This window comes from Panthera leo, chromosome A3 (genome assembly GCF_018350215.1).
Source record: "Panthera leo isolate Ple1 chromosome A3, P.leo_Ple1_pat1.1, whole genome shotgun sequence".
Classification (NCBI taxonomy): domain Eukaryota; kingdom Metazoa; phylum Chordata; class Mammalia; order Carnivora; family Felidae; genus Panthera; species Panthera leo.
In genome coordinates this window covers 49,077,547-49,094,955 of record NC_056681.1, presented here as the reverse complement: position 1 = coordinate 49,094,955, position 17,409 = coordinate 49,077,547, and the positions used below count along the sequence as shown (strand labels likewise).

The 17,409-nt window shown below is 48.3% G+C and overlaps 1 protein-coding gene across 1 annotated transcript in view; it reads right to left on the bottom strand.

Annotated features, from left to right (window-relative positions):
* Window positions 1-5,014: 5,014 nt before the first annotated feature.
* SYNDIG1 (synapse differentiation inducing 1) overlaps window positions 5,015-17,409 on the bottom strand; it is a 121,647-nt gene continuing 109,252 nt past the window's right edge. The window contains exon 4 of the mRNA XM_042931788.1: window positions 5,015-6,208. Within this exon, the coding sequence (XP_042787722.1) occupies window positions 6,050-6,208 (159 nt within the window). The 3' untranslated portion in view covers window positions 5,015-6,049. The remainder of the gene's footprint in view (window positions 6,209-17,409) is intronic.

Below are 17,409 nucleotides of genomic sequence, written 5' to 3'. Positions count from 1 at the left end.
TTATGCTGCAGGTGGTCAGGATGAATAATGGAGTGCAGGGTTCTTGGCCCTACTTATGTTTGGGACTTGTGGATTCTCTGTTGTGCAGGACTGTCCTGTGCTTTGTAAGATGTTGGCAGCATCCCTGGCCTCTACCCAATAGATGGGCAGTTGTGACAGCCAAAAATGTCTTCAGACATTGATGTCCCCAGACATCATCTGGGGTCCTCCACACTTAACTCCATCAGGGACAAAAATGAAGGCTGAGGGATACTGGAGTGGCCTGATTTATATTTCTAATCATGCACAGTCACTGGAAAGTGATCATCTCTTGCTTCTAATTACCCAAGGAACTCTTGAGAGAATAAATGAAAGACCTGCCTCAAGGTGCCCAATGGGGAGATTGTACAGCTTTTCATCAGTCCTCCCTAATCCAGCCTCTCAGCACTAGTTGACTTTAGCAGGCTCTTCCTACTTACCAGGGATACATCATGTACCACGCCAAGTAGAAAATGCATATTTAAAAAATGTGCTGGGACCATATCCAGGGAATGAAGACATGAGCTGATTTAGAAGAATGCTATTTCCCATCTTGTCCTATCTACAAATCTTGATTATCTTAATAAAGTTGTTTGAATCTAAATACAGATTCTCTAGTGTAGACTGACAACAGATGCAAATCACTGTTTTTCAGCTGAGTCATGAGCTGGATCAGGTGACATGAGGTGTCATAGCCAAAGGCCCAAGAGAATGGAGAGCTGTATGTGGTGCAGCCCTGTGATATCCTGAGTCTTCTCTTTCTTGTAGATGTAGAGAAATTTTATCTATATCTATCTATCATCTATCTCTCTATCATCTCTCTATCTATTATCTATCTATCTATCTATCTATATCAATCTATCATCATCATCTATCTATCCATCATCTATCTACCTATCTGCCAACCTACCTATATTTCAGATTGGCCCCAAATGACCTGACTTCATGAAACACCAGCCTCTGTCCCCAGGAGGCCATAAGGATGCAGTGGATGACCCCCTGGCACTTGACCAGCCCCTAGAAGAGTGTCTTGCATTCAATTAATTCTTGGTAGTCAGTCGGGCACATGGTTGAATGCTGAATTAAGACAAGTGAACCTATCTCACTGGCCTGGGTAAACCGAGCTCATTGCGTGCTAGAAGAAAGGACATGTGGGCAACAGAGGGAACTAATGGCAGTACTCAGCTAAAAGAACAGTCATCTTGATGCCTGTATCCTGGATCTACATAGCAGGGCCTGGTGAAGCAGCAGTAAGGAACATGGCCCAAAGGCCAGAGCAATCGCAACCCCGTTACTGAATTCAGTGGAGGCAGAAAAGCTGAGACCATGTGTCAGACCATGCCTTGCTCCTCTCAGCACTGTCTGGGTTTGGAAAGCCTGATGCTTCTCCCTGGAGGCACCCACATTCTTCTCTATCACCCCAAAGATGCCACCTCAGTCAGCCCACTGTCTTTTCTTCCTGGTGGGTTTGATTAAATCTTTTGAGCCCCTGAGGGTCTTTCCCTGCCCTGTGAATTACTTAAGATGTGTTCTCTACTACAGAGACCCATGTGACATTTCACTCCCAGTGGTCACCATGTCCTGCTGTGTGGGCCCACTGAACTTGCTCTTCTCATCTCCCTGGAGTCTGTTTAGAGGCTGCAGTGGGCCATGCCATACCCATCATCCTTGCAGCACAGGGCAGCCACTGGTCCACAGAAGCCTGCTGTGCCCTAAACATGGGGCTGGCAGTTCCTGCCCCCTCCTTCCTTGCCCATGTATGTGGAGCTCTGACCTCATTCTTAGGGGATCAGCAAGACAACAAATTCATTACTTGTTTTATATGTTTATCTGGAAGGGAGCCAGCAGTGTGCTGGCCCCAAGCATCTGCGGGCTTGGCGTCCACCACTGCTTTGCTAGGTTTAGTAGAATCTTTGGAATAGAACCTCTTGGGAGTGAGGTAATCACTTCTTGGGAAGCTCAGCTCAACCTGAAGAAGGGCTTTCAAGGGGTCATGGGGGACATCACAGCCACAGCCACAGCCACAGCCTCCTACCACTGGGTCTGTCTGAAGCTCCCAACTTCAAAAGTAGAACAGGTGGGAATGTGTCCTGCAGATAAGAGATGGGACAGCTGCATTTTACAAGTGGGCAACCTCAGCTCAGGGTGTGAATTTTACACTTAATGGTTTATTGGGAAAATGGGTCAACAGATGTCAACACCCATGACAACAAATACAAGTGAACTTTCAGGTGCATAAAATTGTCCTCATGAGAGTTGGTGCTCAAGCCTGTCCACAAGGGGCCTCTAAGAGACCCAATAAAACCTCAAAGGCAAGGCTTTGAAACTCAGGCCAGGGCCTCTGAAAAGCAGCTTTGGCCATGGCATCAGCTGACATAACCATTTGGCATTCATATACTGGAGCAACAGAAGTTCTTGGCAAATGAACAGACTCTCCCATTGATGCATTTTAAACCCAGAGGCTTCTTTGGATGGGATTTCCTCTAGCATCTTGGGAGGTACAGAGTGACTGGCTAGGCCTGAAGAATGTCCTGTCTCAGCTTTTGGAGAGGTTGTTCCTGTTTCCAGTGGAGTCCTGTTCCTAGTTAGCTCTGTGGCTTGACTGTGGCATCTTGGGCAGCTGCTGAGGGCACAGTGATGCCTCTCTCACCATGGTCTCCCCAGGAGCCACTGTAGCTAGACTACCTGGTGATGTGGAGAAACCAGGTGAGGACAAGATGGCTGGTCAACTTGGGGACACCTGGTGAAGTGGCAATCCTTGATGAATAGGGGACATGGGCAGGGATGCCTAGTGAAGCATAGGCAGAGAAGAGCTTGAGGGAGATGGAAATAGGTAGGCAGGGACATCTCTAATGAGGCAGGAGGGAGATGTGTAGAGGATTAGGCCCTGCCCTAACCACCAGTGCCACAGAAGTCGCCTCAGGCCCCCAACCTTCCCCCAACTTGTTCCCATCACCTGCTGGTAAAGACACGATTGTGAAACACAAACTAAAATACCTTTTAAATTCCTAAGAGTCTTGCTCCCCAAAATGTGATCTAGGCATCGATGCAATTTTTCTTGCTTTGTAGACCCACAGCCAAGGCAGCATGGTTTATAAGAGGAAGCTGAACAGGCTTAGGATATGATGGTGGGGTTTTCATCTTAATTTGCTGTTTCCCTGGTGCATGATTTTAGGAAAATTACTTACACACTCCAGGTCTCTGTCAACAAAATGCTTGTAATAAAGAGTTTTTACAGGAATGAAATGAGTTGCTGTGGACTGGGGAAACTTGCAGTCAGGGGAGAGGTAGCAGGTTTTACCTGTTGTCTGGGGGTTGTGGCACCAGACTGTGGTTCCCATCCTCACTCTACAGCTGCCACTTATGTGGTGCTGGGGGAGTTACCTTCTTGGAACCTCAGTTCTGTCACCGGCCTGCCAGGGTTCTTGGGACTACATGAGATATTGTGGGTCCAGTGCCCAGGGCAGGGCCTACAGAGCATAGTGCCTCATCTGTGGCTGCACCAACTAGAAAAATTAAGGTCTAGAAAGGCATATGGGCCACAGACAAGCCTAGAAGACTATTGTGCTGTGCAGCAGTCACTAACACAGCTACTGAAGATCACATTCAGCCACTTCCTCTGATAGCAAGGCCAAGCCAGTCATAGGATGGGGCCACACTGGGTCTACTTGTCATATGAGCTTCAAGGCCACACATGCCTTATTAGTTGTCCTCTGAATGGTTTGGCCTTGACCTTAACACCCATAGGGCCATCTGCACCATATGCTCTTGTGCTGATCCTTGGGAAAGTCTTGGCAGAGCTTGAGAAACCACAGAGAGGCCTGAACCCCTTTAACCTGAAGCTTTTCCATGTGGAAAGACAGGGGCTGAGAGAAGATGGGAAGGTGGTCTAGCAGGAGACAGAGCACCTGGGCACTAAGGGGCTGGCATGAAGCACCCATGTTGGTGGCAGTGGAGACAGTGGGGAGGACATAGGGAGTAGATTCTACTTCTTTACTAAATCCAAAGATATGGAACTTTGAGCACCTCTTGAACTTAAAATGGGCTAATTTAGGACAAGTAAAAAGATCATTTCACACAATGGCTCATGATGAATAAACCCTGAGGTACTGGGCAGAAAAAATGGAAGGACACGAACAAGTTGTGGGATGGGCTATCTAGGACACTGAGAGTGACCACAGCCATCCCATGTCCAGCACACCAACCCGGGCCAGGCGTTGGACTCTGTGCCCGTGCATTCCCCAGAAGTCCTCAGAAGTGGGCCTTAACTGTCATCTCTTAGAGATGAGGTTCAGAGACATGCACCCATATGGATCACACAGCTGGTTTGATCCCAATCCATGCACTCTATCACCAGGTTATTCTGACTCTTACAGGGATGTTTGGGCTTCTTTCATATATTCTTCTTTGGGTTAGGGTCTTAGAATATGTTTTTGGAGCATCCGCTAGGGACAAATTCTAGATGGATCTTGGATTTGATCCAGGAAGGCAGTGCTACAAATTTTCAGAATATTAAGCATTTAAGTTCAAGGGGGAGAGGGGCAGGTGAAGGAGATCAAACCCAAGTCCTTATTCCAGGACAGTGGTTCCTAACTTGTGCTGGACACTGGCATTACCAGGCTGTGGCCCTGCTCAATGACATCAGAATTTCTGGGGCTGGGACCCAGGCAGCAGGTATTTTGTAAGTGCTGTGGAAGGAATCACTGTCCTAGAGAGATGGCCCCTGTGTCCCCTAATATTATTATTAGGATAATAATATTAATGGTATTCAAAGTAAAAGTGTAAGCAGCCAGGGCTATTGTGACCCTTATCTTAGGAGACACTCCCACTTTTCCACCAGCTAAGTCTTTGGTCACTCTGTGGTTATTTAAAACAAGTGAAAAGTAGAAATGAAACCCAAGAATTGATATTCATCAGAAAAAAAAAAGTCATAAGCAAAAAAGCTAAAAGATAATTTTTGTTAAATAATGAACACTCGTAAAACAGCAGTGAAATGGTATTAAAATGTCTGATTACTTATTTTTCAGCATTCATCGGATAACTTAAGCAGCATGAAGCAGTAGTTGCACTTAAAAAAATGACAAGAAAATAGCTATTCATTTAGTCGACAGGGAAGGTTCATTTCCTTTTAAAGATCACTGGTGTCACTGCTCATCACCAGGGTGAGTGTCAACACAGGCATCTTTATGCTGAGATGGTGTCCACAGCTCCTTTGCCTACAGTTCCTGGAGCAAACTTCAGGGTCTTTCTGGGAGGGGTCTCGGGAGGGACTGTGGCCTGCCCCCCACCCTAGATCAGCGAGGCCCGAAGACTGCATATTGCTGCGTGGTGGCTGCTGAATTTGGACATATTCCAAAGGAGGCCCAATGTTCCCAGGCTGGGGGCAGCATGGAGGGAGTGTCCACTGGGCCTGGAGACAGACCCCATGTGATTCTGGACTTGCATTTTTAGGGCTGGACCCATCTGAAGACCAGTGGCAGCTGGGAGGACTGCCAGCAGTTCTGCCTCTCTTCCTGCCAGCCCCATTTTCTTCCTGCAGGGAAGGATCGTGGACAGGGAAAATGATGGAGGAGTGAAGCAGGGCCACAGACAGAAGTGACGAGTCCTCTGCCCTCTGCCTATTGCACCATATTCCATAAAAAATAAACACATTTGAATTGTTTGTGTATTGCTAATGCTATGGCATTCCAGGCACTGGCAGGCTGCAGAGAGAGCTGCACTGTCATGAATCCACCAGAATCCATCCAGAGACGGCCTTGAGGGTCAGGATCTTTGGAGCTTCCCTTTGGAAGGGTCAGCAGTGCCCATGTGCCTCGTGCTCTACACAGTGCTGTGAAAATGAAATTAAAGGGTAAAAACAAAAGAAACCCATGGGTAGAAAATCCCAGGGCTTTATGGAGTCATTTGGCAATAATTTATAGTGTACAGCATCACACAGGTGTGTCTGTGTGTCCTCCCCTTGCTAGCCCTGCCTTCTGTGCATCTGCACACAACTGGCCACAGGTTCTTCTCCTATGTGCCTGGAGGAAGCTCATAGGTGGTTGTTCTTGGAGAGGTAGGCGATGAGGGCCACAGCCACGCCCACGTAGATACCAGTTCCAATCGTGATGGATAGCACAGCCAGGAACAGGGCCCGCCGGGAGCTAGTGCTGGCCTGGTGGAAGTCACCCTTGGCCACGGCTTTGTTCGTCTGTTGGAGAGAAAAGAGAGAGGAAAAAAGGAAGTCAAGATGAGCAAGTCAGAGCAAATGAAGTGACTGTAGTGTTCACCTCTGGTGCCTTTCCGACTTTGAACTTAGCTGACAACAGACAGGAAGGACTTGCCAAGGGGTAACTGGGTGTGCTCCCAGGTGTGATGCAGATGTTCTATAACTGGCAAAGAAGAAATAGGGAGGTATTGCTTCCCCAGACTGCAAGGCAGTTAAAGCTTAAAAAAAGAAAATTGTCCCCAGGAATACCCATGGCTGGCAGTACTCCACCACCAATGTGGGGTCCAGCGTCTTGGGAACCAGGATGTGAGGGATAGAGTAGATATTACAGCCTCAGCACCCTCTTTTCTACCCATAGATGATAGTTTATTTTATTTGGAAAAACACTGAATTTCCTTTTTTTAAATTTTTATTTATTTTTTTTTTTGAGAGAGTGAGCAAGCCAGGGAGGTACAGAGAAAGGGAGAGAGAAATCCCAAGCAGGCTTCACCGTTTCAGCATAGAGCCCGACGTGGGGCTTGAACTCATGAATTGTGAGATCATGACCTGAGCCAAAACCAGGAGTCAGACGCTTAACTGACTGAGTGCCCAGGCACCCCGAATAACACTAGAATATGTTCACACTTACCTGATTTAACTTTAAAACATAGTAGGGGCGTGAGGAAGGAAATTATAGTTCTCATTTCCCAGAGAGGATACTATGGCATAAGACTGTTAAAGCAATTTCAGGATACTTAACACTTTAGTCTTCAGCTGGTGGCCATGGAACCCAGCATTCCTGACCATTGACCTTCTTCACCATAGCTGCAGTTGGTAAAATTCAACCATCAATAAAATTATGATGTAAGACCAATACCCCCATTTCTGGTCACTCAGTTGCCTAATGAGGTGTTGCTTTGATAAAATTCATGTTTCTTGGGATCACAAGATGGATAGGAATGTGGAGGCTTGGGATGTTGTATCTGGTTGGGTATTTTGCAGCAGACCCTATGTACTCATCCCCAACCCCTTCCTTAGCTGTCCCTCTCCACAAGTGAGACTAGAAATGTTACACAAGAGCATGGAGACTGTCATGAGTTTCAGCTGTAACCATCCTGAAAGGACCACTTGAGGAAAATGATGAATTTGGCTGATGGGGGTAGAAGCTACCAGGACCCCCTAACCCCTGGGAGGGTCAAGTGATGCTGAGGAGGGTTAACCCCAAGATGGCTGGGGATTCTTTGTGGTCGGGGAAAGGCAGAGCCCACTGTCCAGGTCAATGTCCTAACTCACTCTCTGGCCCATCTCCAGAAAACCAGATCTTCCCTGGGTCCTATCTCCATGTGTCATCAGTGGTATTTCTGCATTGTGTAGGCCGGTATGGGTGTGGTATGTTGTTTACTCAAACTAAGGTATGCCAAAACCTTTGCAACAGACCACAAAGGGTTAGACTCAGAAGTAACTCATGAGATGAAGTTCCACCCTGCCCAGTCCTGACCCTGACTGATGAAATGTGGAGCTCTGTGTCTGGTTGAGAAGGGACTCTGGTCTGCTTGGGACCTCTCTTTTTCCTACCTGTTGGATCCTGGAGGTCAGTTTTTGCCTTCCTCTCCTGATTTTCTTTCTTGGAAAGGAGCTTGGGAGCTCACTGCTGACAATTCTTGATGAAGCAGAGCTAAGGGAAGGCTGAATGAGAAGCCTCCTAGGACAATGCTAATTAATTAATTAAGCCTCAATTAGCTGTGTTTCATTTTCTCTAGCAGCACTCCCAAACACCCCAGTGTCTCATAACATGATTCCCTAGAAATGCCCATCCTTAGCCAGGCGGCCACATTCCATCAGAATGGGGCTTTGCTACTATCTCTCATTACCACTACCCTTAAGGCAATCTGCCCTGGGCCCTGCTACAGGAGAGGACAGACAGGAAGGCAGGGGACACTGGGCACTCCCTCCCCCTGAAAACAGGCCCTGCCGGGAGTGCCTGTGTCCCGACTGACCCATCTCATCAAGGCTCACATGTTTCAGTAACTATGTTTAGTAGTTGCCTTCCTGGCTCAGCTTTAAGTTCCAGAGATGGGTCCACACCTGCCTTGTCCACACGGTCTGCCTGAAGCCTGGGTGGATGGTAGGAACTCACTGAACATTTCATGAATGACCGAGTGGACTGTACAAAATCAGCTCCCTTCAAATGCTTCCAGGTGGTACTGGCACCAGATGCACCCTCCTGGGTTCTCTGGTGGTCTGTGTGAGGAAGGTAGTGGCACTGGGCAGCCTTGACCCAAGCTCTGGCCCAACTCTGCAGACATCTCCTCTGGCAGGTTCTGAGCCCATGGTGTGAGTGCTCTAGTCCCCAGGAGCCCAGAAGTGTCGGCTGGGGAATCAAGCTCCACAGTTTACTCTCACGGTGCAAGCTGGGAACACCCTCTACGTTTTGTTTGGTTATAGGGCAACTGTTCCAACAGGAAGTGTGTTGTGTTGGAGATGCTATCTGCTGAGATGTATCAGAAACAGCAAACAGATAGAGCCTCATTGGCAAGCAGGCTGCTTTTCAGCAATGCCACTCACCATCTGCATTTTGCAGAAGCTCCTGTGAGGTAGCAATGCTGTTTACACTCCACACACTGGGCATCCTGGTCTAACAAAGGTGGTCCCTGACACACATCCTTTGTTTCAGAAAATGGATCCTGTGGCTACAAATCAGCTTGTATCTCCTTTGAGGTACAACCTTGAAGAAATGTTTCCATACTGAAAACTTCTGGTCTAAGTCTCCAGGCTTTTCTTGCTATGCAGGAGTGCAGGGGTCTGGTCCTGGATCCAGGGGTCTGTGAAGCCCTGATGCTGAAAGCAGGACTGTGTGCATGTGCATTTTTATGAGCTGAGGGTCAGCCAGGCCTACTGGATTCCCCCAGCAGCCACGTTCCCAGCTGCTCTGACTGCTGCATTGGAGTGGGTGGGGAAGGAAAGGAGATACCAAGGAACAGAGCCAACCTGGCATCTCCTGGTAGGGACAGGAGGACATTGCAGATGCTTGCTTCTTGGCTGGAATAAGCAGATGTTGTTTGCTTGCCTTAACTGGGGATCTAGACTTGTCTACACCCCAGTGTGCACATGCAGCCCATGGTTTGTAAGTGAGTGTGCTGCAGGCATGCTGAGAGGCCTTACTTGGAACGGCATGTGGGTCTCATCAGCACAGACTACACCATGTCAGATGGCTCTGCAGCAGGACTTCTCAAACTTGGGGCACATTCCAATTGCCAGGAAGCTTTGAAAACTCCTGATGCCCAGGCCACACCCTGGGCCAGGGAAGTCAGAGGCTCTGGGTTGGGACCTGGCTTCTGTGCCTTTCATGCTTCCAGGTGATTCCAGTGTGCAGGCAAGGTCGAGACCAGGGTGGCCAATTGTCCCAGTTTGCTCAGTACTGAGGGGATTCCCAGGACTTGGGACACTTGGTGCTGCAATAGGGACAGTTCAGGCAAACTGGGATGAGACTCACTGCTTTTCAAGAAGGCAGCCCTGGTCTGGCGTGGAGAGCATCCTGATGACCCACCTTTTCCCAACAGAATCACCTTTCCATGTTAGCAATAGAAGGAATGAAACTGGGAGAGTTGGAGCTCAGGGGGTGAACTCAGCCTCCTGGGTGTCCCCACCTGAGATCGTGGCAGCTGTGTGCCCTGATGGCCTGTCCGTTCACCATGCAAGGCACTTCTTTGATTCCTGCATGTGGGCATTTGCAGAAAGGGAAGCCACTCACACCCTCAGCTCTCACACTTTTGTTTTTAGCTTGTGGGGTGTTATTTCTAAACCTCATTCCCTCTGGTTTATGGCCCTAAGGAGTATTGGCTGGCATTTTACCTCCTAATAGCCTCCTTTCTAATGGCAACATGGGATTGACCTCTGTTTTTGTGGGGCCAACATGCCCTGCAGGTGGGAGCCCCATCCTTGATCCTAGTCTGTCCTCCTGGAAAATGCCTTCTGCTGTGGAAGGTGATGTGTGCCAAAGGAAATGGACAGCTTAAACTCCCTCTCGCACTTTGTTTTTAGGCACTCAAATAACTTACTTGAGTCGTCTTGTACTTGTCGGGGGCCCCTTCCTCCTGACTTGCCTACACCTTTCCCACTTTCTCTAGCTGCCGGCTACAGACCTTTCCACAGGTGGGCCCACTCACATTGTCTCCGGCAGTGCCTGCTATAGTCCCTGTGCCCTGCACACAGCATGCATGGCCTTCTTGACCCTGAACCCCAATACTGCTCAGACTCATCTTCTCCCACAGTGGGGTGACCTGCCACCAAGGCCCTCCCACTGTGGGGTCAAGGATACTGCCAGCCCCTGGGAGTGTGCGTGTGACTTTACTTAAAATCATGTGCTCCACCTACTTTATTTAAAAAAAATTTTTTTTTAACGTTTATTTATTTTTGAGACAGAGAGAGACAGAGCATGAGCAGGGGAGGGTCAGAGAGAGAGGGAGACACAGAATCTGAAACGGGCTCCAGGCTCTGAGCTGTCAGCACAGAGCCTGACGCGGGGCTCGAACTCATGGACCGTGAGATCATGACCTGAGCTGAAGTCGGCCGCTTAACCGACTGAGCCACCCAGGCGCCCCATCCACCTACTTTAAAAGGGGAGGAGGGAGTCTGAGACTTGGGGTTCCCATCTGTGCAGTGGACCAATGGGCATGACGCTTGGTCAGTGGAAGCTCTGACACTGGCTCCTGCCCTTCACTCTCCAGACCCACGCTCTTCCCACATTTACCTGCCTGTGGCTGGGAAGCTGCCCTGGTTCCTTCTCCCTAAGGGCCTCTCAGGGAGATTAGAAGAGGGGGACAGGGCTCACCACCTGTGAGGGCTGCAGAACCGATGACTCCTGCAGGTTCAAACCCTCCATCCTATTCTCTCCAGGCCTCCTCATTCTGGCTTCTCTGACATGCCCACTCCAGTCACATCCCTGTCCCTTGTGGTCCCCACGCCAGCCATCTTTGTAAATCAGCCCTCTGCAAATGATCTAATTGGGGTGAGTCATCTATTTCTTGACTGACCAGCTACAGCTAAGACAGCAATAAAATGTTTGCATCAGCTGTGACGTGGCTGTGGGCCTGGGGCAGGCTCCCTGAGGACCTGACCTGCAGGCTTTTTGTTGCCTGTGAGAGGCCAGCAGGCTTCCAGGCACCCATCCTGGGCAGCCTTCTCTCTCCTGATGGCTGTGTTTATCATCCATTGCTGAGGAACACATCATCCCCAGCTTTGGCTTCAAACAAGAATAAGCACTTCCATGTCTACCAGTTTCTGAGGGTCAGGAGTTTGAGAACTGCTCAGTGAGGTGGCTCTGTCCTGACCTAAGTGGGGCTTGGGCTGCATTTACTCTTTCCTCAACATCCTTACTGAGTTATGGGCTGAGGCAGGCCACAGGGCTGGGGAAAGGCAGGTCTCACTGGCTCAGTGTCCCCTTACTGGAAGTTTCTGGCTCTTTCCTCGTCGCCTTGTTCACCTCCAGTCTGCCCGGACTCTCCTCCTAGACAGATGGCCTGTCTTCGGGCATCTCAGGATCTGCTCCTGGGGACCCTTTCACGAAAGTGTAGCTATGGCTCAGATTGGCTCCTGCTTGCACAGGTGAATGTGAACTCCCATGAAGCCAAGGGATGCACTCATGGTATCACAGTCAGGAGCTCCTCCAGTCAGATCAGAATCAAATCTGTGCCAACTCTTGGGGCAGTGACAATTCTGGCTCCTGGGACTAGGCTGAGAGGCAGTCCTCCCATGGAGCTCATGTTCACAGGGTGGTTGCCTACAGGCAGCTTTCCCTCAGCATCACCTCTGTCACCCCTGAAGGCAGAACTGGGAGGGCCACCAACTGGACAGAAAGAAGCATGACACTGTAAGCCAGGCCCTCTGGCCCAATCTATAAGCAGCTGTTCCCATTTGTACCCATGAACAGGACAGGAAATCCACCTGCTCCTGATTTGGGGTGGGAAACTTCTCCCTTGGGGCTGGGTTTTCCTTCCCTACCCTTCCTCCAACAGGTCATGAGTGAACTTTTTTACTTTCTTTTGGGGGTCTTTTGCTTAGAAGAAAGTACAGGTGGCTAGCAAGTTCTTGACCAGCACCTAGCTGTACCTTCTGTGGGACCCAGACTTGCACCCTCTGGAAGGTGGCTAAAGTCATAAGGGAGTGGGGAGCCTTAAAACACTGGGGCAGAAAGAATCTCCAATCAGAAAGCAAGAAGCCTCAGACTCCACAGGGCACCTTGGGGGCCTGGCTCAGCCACAGGCCTGACTGGGGAAATGTCCCCCTCCCCCCATACCTTGGAGGCACTGAGTTCTTCAACAGCCTGATGGAACATTTCACACTGAAACACTAAATGGGCACTCTGGTTCTTTGGTTACACAACTACCCTCATTTATCTGGTTGTGAAGATACATATAAAACCTGACTTTTAAACTGAAGAGCAAAAGGAAAACAGTGCTAAAATTCCTGAAAGCCACTGGCTTCTTCTCCTCTCTCTTGAGTGAAGGGATTTAAACTGAGGAATTAAAAATCATATAAACAAATAATGCACAACCAGGACAAACACACTGTGGCTAAGTGTGAGGTCAGTCAGCTGTGCCACTGGGGTCACACCTCCTGAGGTGAGGCCAGGCACCAAATCAGACCACCACATCAGGGGCACAAGTCATCTATCACAAGGCAGGAAGCTTCTTATACTCATTTAAGAATTTAAATTTGCTCAGGTTTTCATGATGAGACAGTCCATCTTGCAGAGAATTAGTTAAATTTACATTCCTTGGGTGGCACTTTTTAATACTTTTGCTTATTTATCCACAGAAACGTCTCTCTGTTGGTGGTGACAGAACTTTCCTAGTCGTAACTTTTAGGGGTTTCATCTGCAGGGACTGGCTTCTTCGCATGATCTCTGACTAGATTCTAGGCCCTGCTTTCCTCTGATGCTTCCTGTGTGTCCAGGTCTTGCCACAGCTGGAGATCAGCCAGGCTGTCCAATTCTTACCCACTTTCCAATGTGGCTCCCCTTCTTGTTGCCCACCCAGGTCCTGGGTTTACCTGAGATTTATAAGCCCTTGACCATATTTGTTTGATGCTCCCTACCTTTCTTCTTCTGCTCACTCACAATAGCTAGAAGTTCTGTTTGAGGCTCAATATCATAAGAGACATGGTGCTGGATAGCTATATAGCCGCTGAACATTTCCCAATTTTCAAAACAGGAGAGGAGAACCAAATCAGATGTCTGAAGCCCTGTGTCCCCCTGGAGAGGACAAAAGGGTTGGGTGTTTGGAGGCAGGGAAGGGAATTTGAAGGAATCTTAAAGTATGCTGTGAGACCCAGGCCCACTCCATTAGGAGGGCAGGTGTTTGCCTTTCACTGTAGGCCCAGGGTGAGCAGGTTAAATGGGCACTGGGGTTCTCATGTATGTTCCTTGCACTGAGGGAACATGACCAATTCCTGTCTGGAGAATATAAAAGGCAGATGTGGGCTTGCCAGTGGCTTCAGGGTCAGGGCTGAAAGAAGTGCTGCTCTGTGGGTACAGGCCAGGCCCTCCCACCAAGAACTAGACATGGTGGGCTGCCACTGGGACTGTCTTAGATCCTGTCCAACAGAGGCCAACTGAGGGTCAAGCAGACCTCCACAGAAAATGCTGACAAAGATGCATGGCTTGTCTCATGCAAACTGTAGTTGAGGATGCAGAATGCATGTGGGATATCTGCAAAGAACCCACAAGAATGCCTAGATGAGAAAAAAAGCTATATGCATCCTCCAGGCCCAGAAATCATGAGGCCTCACATGACAGCCTGAGTTGGGTAAGACTGATCTACCCTCTATCTGGCCATGTCTACCATGTGAAAGGGGAAGACACCATGGCTGGCAAGCAGGGAGGAGGGGAGTGGGGGAGATACTGCTCCCCTCCTTCCCAGGCGTGCAGCCATGCCCCAGCCAAGCACATCTTGAAAGAACTGTGCTGTACACCACCACCCCCCCCCCACCAGGCTCAAGTGAGAAAGGGACACACTACCAATTATTAGTGAGAATGTGGAAAAAACAAATTCTCACACAGCCCTGGTAGGAGTGTAAATTCTTATCACTACTTGAGAAACTATCAGTCTTCTCACAGCTGAACATATGAGCACATTATACAACAACAAATCTACTGTTAGTAAATACTTAAATATTACTTATATGTTCACCAAAGAACATTTACAAGAATGTTTGTAACAATGACCATCATAATAGCTCCAAACAGGAAGCCAGACAAATGTTCAATAGCAGTAAAAAGGATAAACAATAATGATACCCAGTAATGGTAAGGAAATAAATCTCAGAAACATAATGTGGAACAGAAGAAGCTGGACACAGGATTCTATTTACATAAGTAAAAAACAGGCTAAAGTAGTCTATGCTGTTGGCATAGAAGTAGGTTAGTGGATATCTTTGGAGAGGGTCAGTAACTGGAAGAAAGCATAGTTTAAAAAATCTACTCTTGCACCCAAGATAATTTTAGAAGTGATTCTACCAAAAATTAAATGACCATATGAGAACTATTCATAAAGAATAGAGAAACTCATTTTATGAAACTAGTAAAACCTTGATATCCAAACCAGAGGAGAAGAGGGAAGGAAAGGAGATGCTAAATTCTCTATACAGACAGATGAAAATCAAGTGAAGGTATGCCCTGGCTTCTCTCTACAGACTGCTCTCTAGCTCTGTATTTGCAGTGGCCTTTTAAATTCTTAACTCACCTACTATATCCTCAGAGAGCCTTACCTGCCCCTGCTGAGGGAGGGGCTGCTGGGGGTCCAGCACTCACCACTCTGGTGCCTTGTAGCTGCATGTTTCAGGAGCCTGGATGGGTTCATCGCAGTTTACTCCATGAATATAGAACAGATTACAGTACAGCCTTTTCTACCATGGTTTCTGAGTGCAAACACGCTTTGGTCAGAAACATTTCCACTACAACAGGAACCCTCTGGGGCATCCCTGTGGCTGACAGTCACTGGCCTTATATAGAGTCTACAAGCTGATAAGGAAGATATAAATCAGGGGTATCCACAAAGGAAATATTTATAATCATGACCCCTTTCTGTGTAAGGTGAAGCCTACTTGGCTCTGCTGCTGAGCACAGGAAAGGACTTGGCTTTTTAAGTTTGGGCATGATGCAATGCTCTGCGTGACAGAGGGAGAAGGGTTTGCTGCTCCTCGGGGAATCCAGGAGAGGAGGGGAAGAGAAGAGCCAGGAAGAGGGTCAGAAGGTGGGTCAGAGAGGGACTGTCTAGTGTGTGCCATGTAGGAGAGCTTTCTATGAGGATGGAGGTGTTCTATGTCCGTGCTGTCCAGCATGGTGGCCACTAGAATATGTGCCTCGCGTGACTGTGGAATCTCTCATGGGGACATGCACTAGCCCCAGACCTCGTGTCACTTTGGCAAGGTTCTCTATGCCAAGCTCCATCCCCCTGCTAGGAGACCATCTCCCCTTCTTGAGATGATCTGAAATGTTTTAAAGGGTCTGGACTCTGGTCCTTCACACATGGGCCAGGAACCATGGGCCAACATTTGTCTTAGCTCTGGGTTGAGTTTCTCACAATCTTTGTCAAAGTCTTCACTTCCCTTGGCTAGAAGTATTGTTTGAGGGTCTAGTAAAATCATGATTTTCTCTTAGAGACACCCTGCTGCTTTGGTTCTCTTACACTCATTTTGAGGGGAAGAATAGGTAAGGTTGGATGTTTCCACGTTCCACATCATCCACGGACACATTCATTTCATTCCTGTTGAGGAGCTGGGTCCAGGCACAGGTGGGAGGGCCTGAGCAGAAAATGCCAGCACCTAACACCAACCTCCAAGATTTGTGACAGGCTCCTGAAGACACCTGCTGCCTCCAGAATCATCTCTTTGGAAATTTATAGCACTTTGGATATTTTATGACTCATTTTTCCTCTAGTACCAATATCTGTCTGGCTGGATTACATTGCTTTGCATTATTGCAAAGGTTATTTCCATTATTCATTACAGTTAACATTTGCTATGTACTAAGGTACTCAGAGCTGTACTCAAAGAAGAGGCAGACTCCATGCAACATTCTAAAGGAGAACAGCAAGATAATTGGGACATAAGCCACAAGAATGGAAGACCTCTCAGAGGCAGGTGCTCTCACACCAATCCTCAACATGCATGTTTCTTTCCTCACATGTATTTATTTCCACATGCATTTTTATGATTTCCCCTATTTTAAGCCATTTAAAACAACAGATCTTGTATTGCTAATTAGGTCCGAACAGCAGAAAAGAGACCCGTTAGGAAACAAATATACCGATTGTGTTTGGGTAAAACCTGACTCAAACCTCAGTCACCTGGGCATGGGCACAGAGCACCGGCCTTCGAGGAGCCACTCCACCTGCCTTTGGTCTGGGCCCCTGAACTCAGGGGGAAGGGAACATCCTGTAGAAATGTCATCAAAATCATTTCTTCTGCGGATCTCATTTCACAGAGAACACAACTGCAACTACACACACACATCAACAGTGACCACTGTGCCACGCTCATGTGGGATGTATGAGCTACTGCCACCTCGCATTCTCCATGAGGGCTTAGAGAAGCCACCAAACCCTAGAGGGCACTCAGCTCCTGCAAGTCCTTCCCAAGGGGCCTTCCACCCTGTGGCCGAGGTTTCCAACTCATTCACACCCTTTCTCCCCCAGAGGCTGCCTCTGGCCCCATCCAGAGAGAAGACTGCCTTGGTTTCTCCACACACTTGTTTGTTTGCCTGTTAGGGGAGGGCTGGAAGGCTGGGACTCCTCAAGTGAGAGTCCAGGGAACCTGAGTGGAACCCAGGCAAAATGGGAGACCCTGGGGAGGGTGAGAAGACCTCCACTCTGCACTGTCTCCTGGTGTCTCCCACTGCCACCTCCCTGCCCAGGCCACCCTCTGTGTGCCTGCCCAGTGCCCCCAGCCCCACCTGCTTCTTCCAGGGTCACATGTGGTCAGAAAGCAGATTGTTAGGGAATAAAAGTGATCATGAGATCATAGGAAGTTCTATTATTAAATAAGAATTAGAGACAAAATTAGCAGGACTGAAAATTGTCACCCTCCCCATTTCTCAAATTTGAACAGCTATAAATGGCTATACATTTGGCTATTGGCTTATTCTGTATCTTTCATTATTTTAAAAATATGTGCTATATAAATATATATGTGTATCTCTATATACA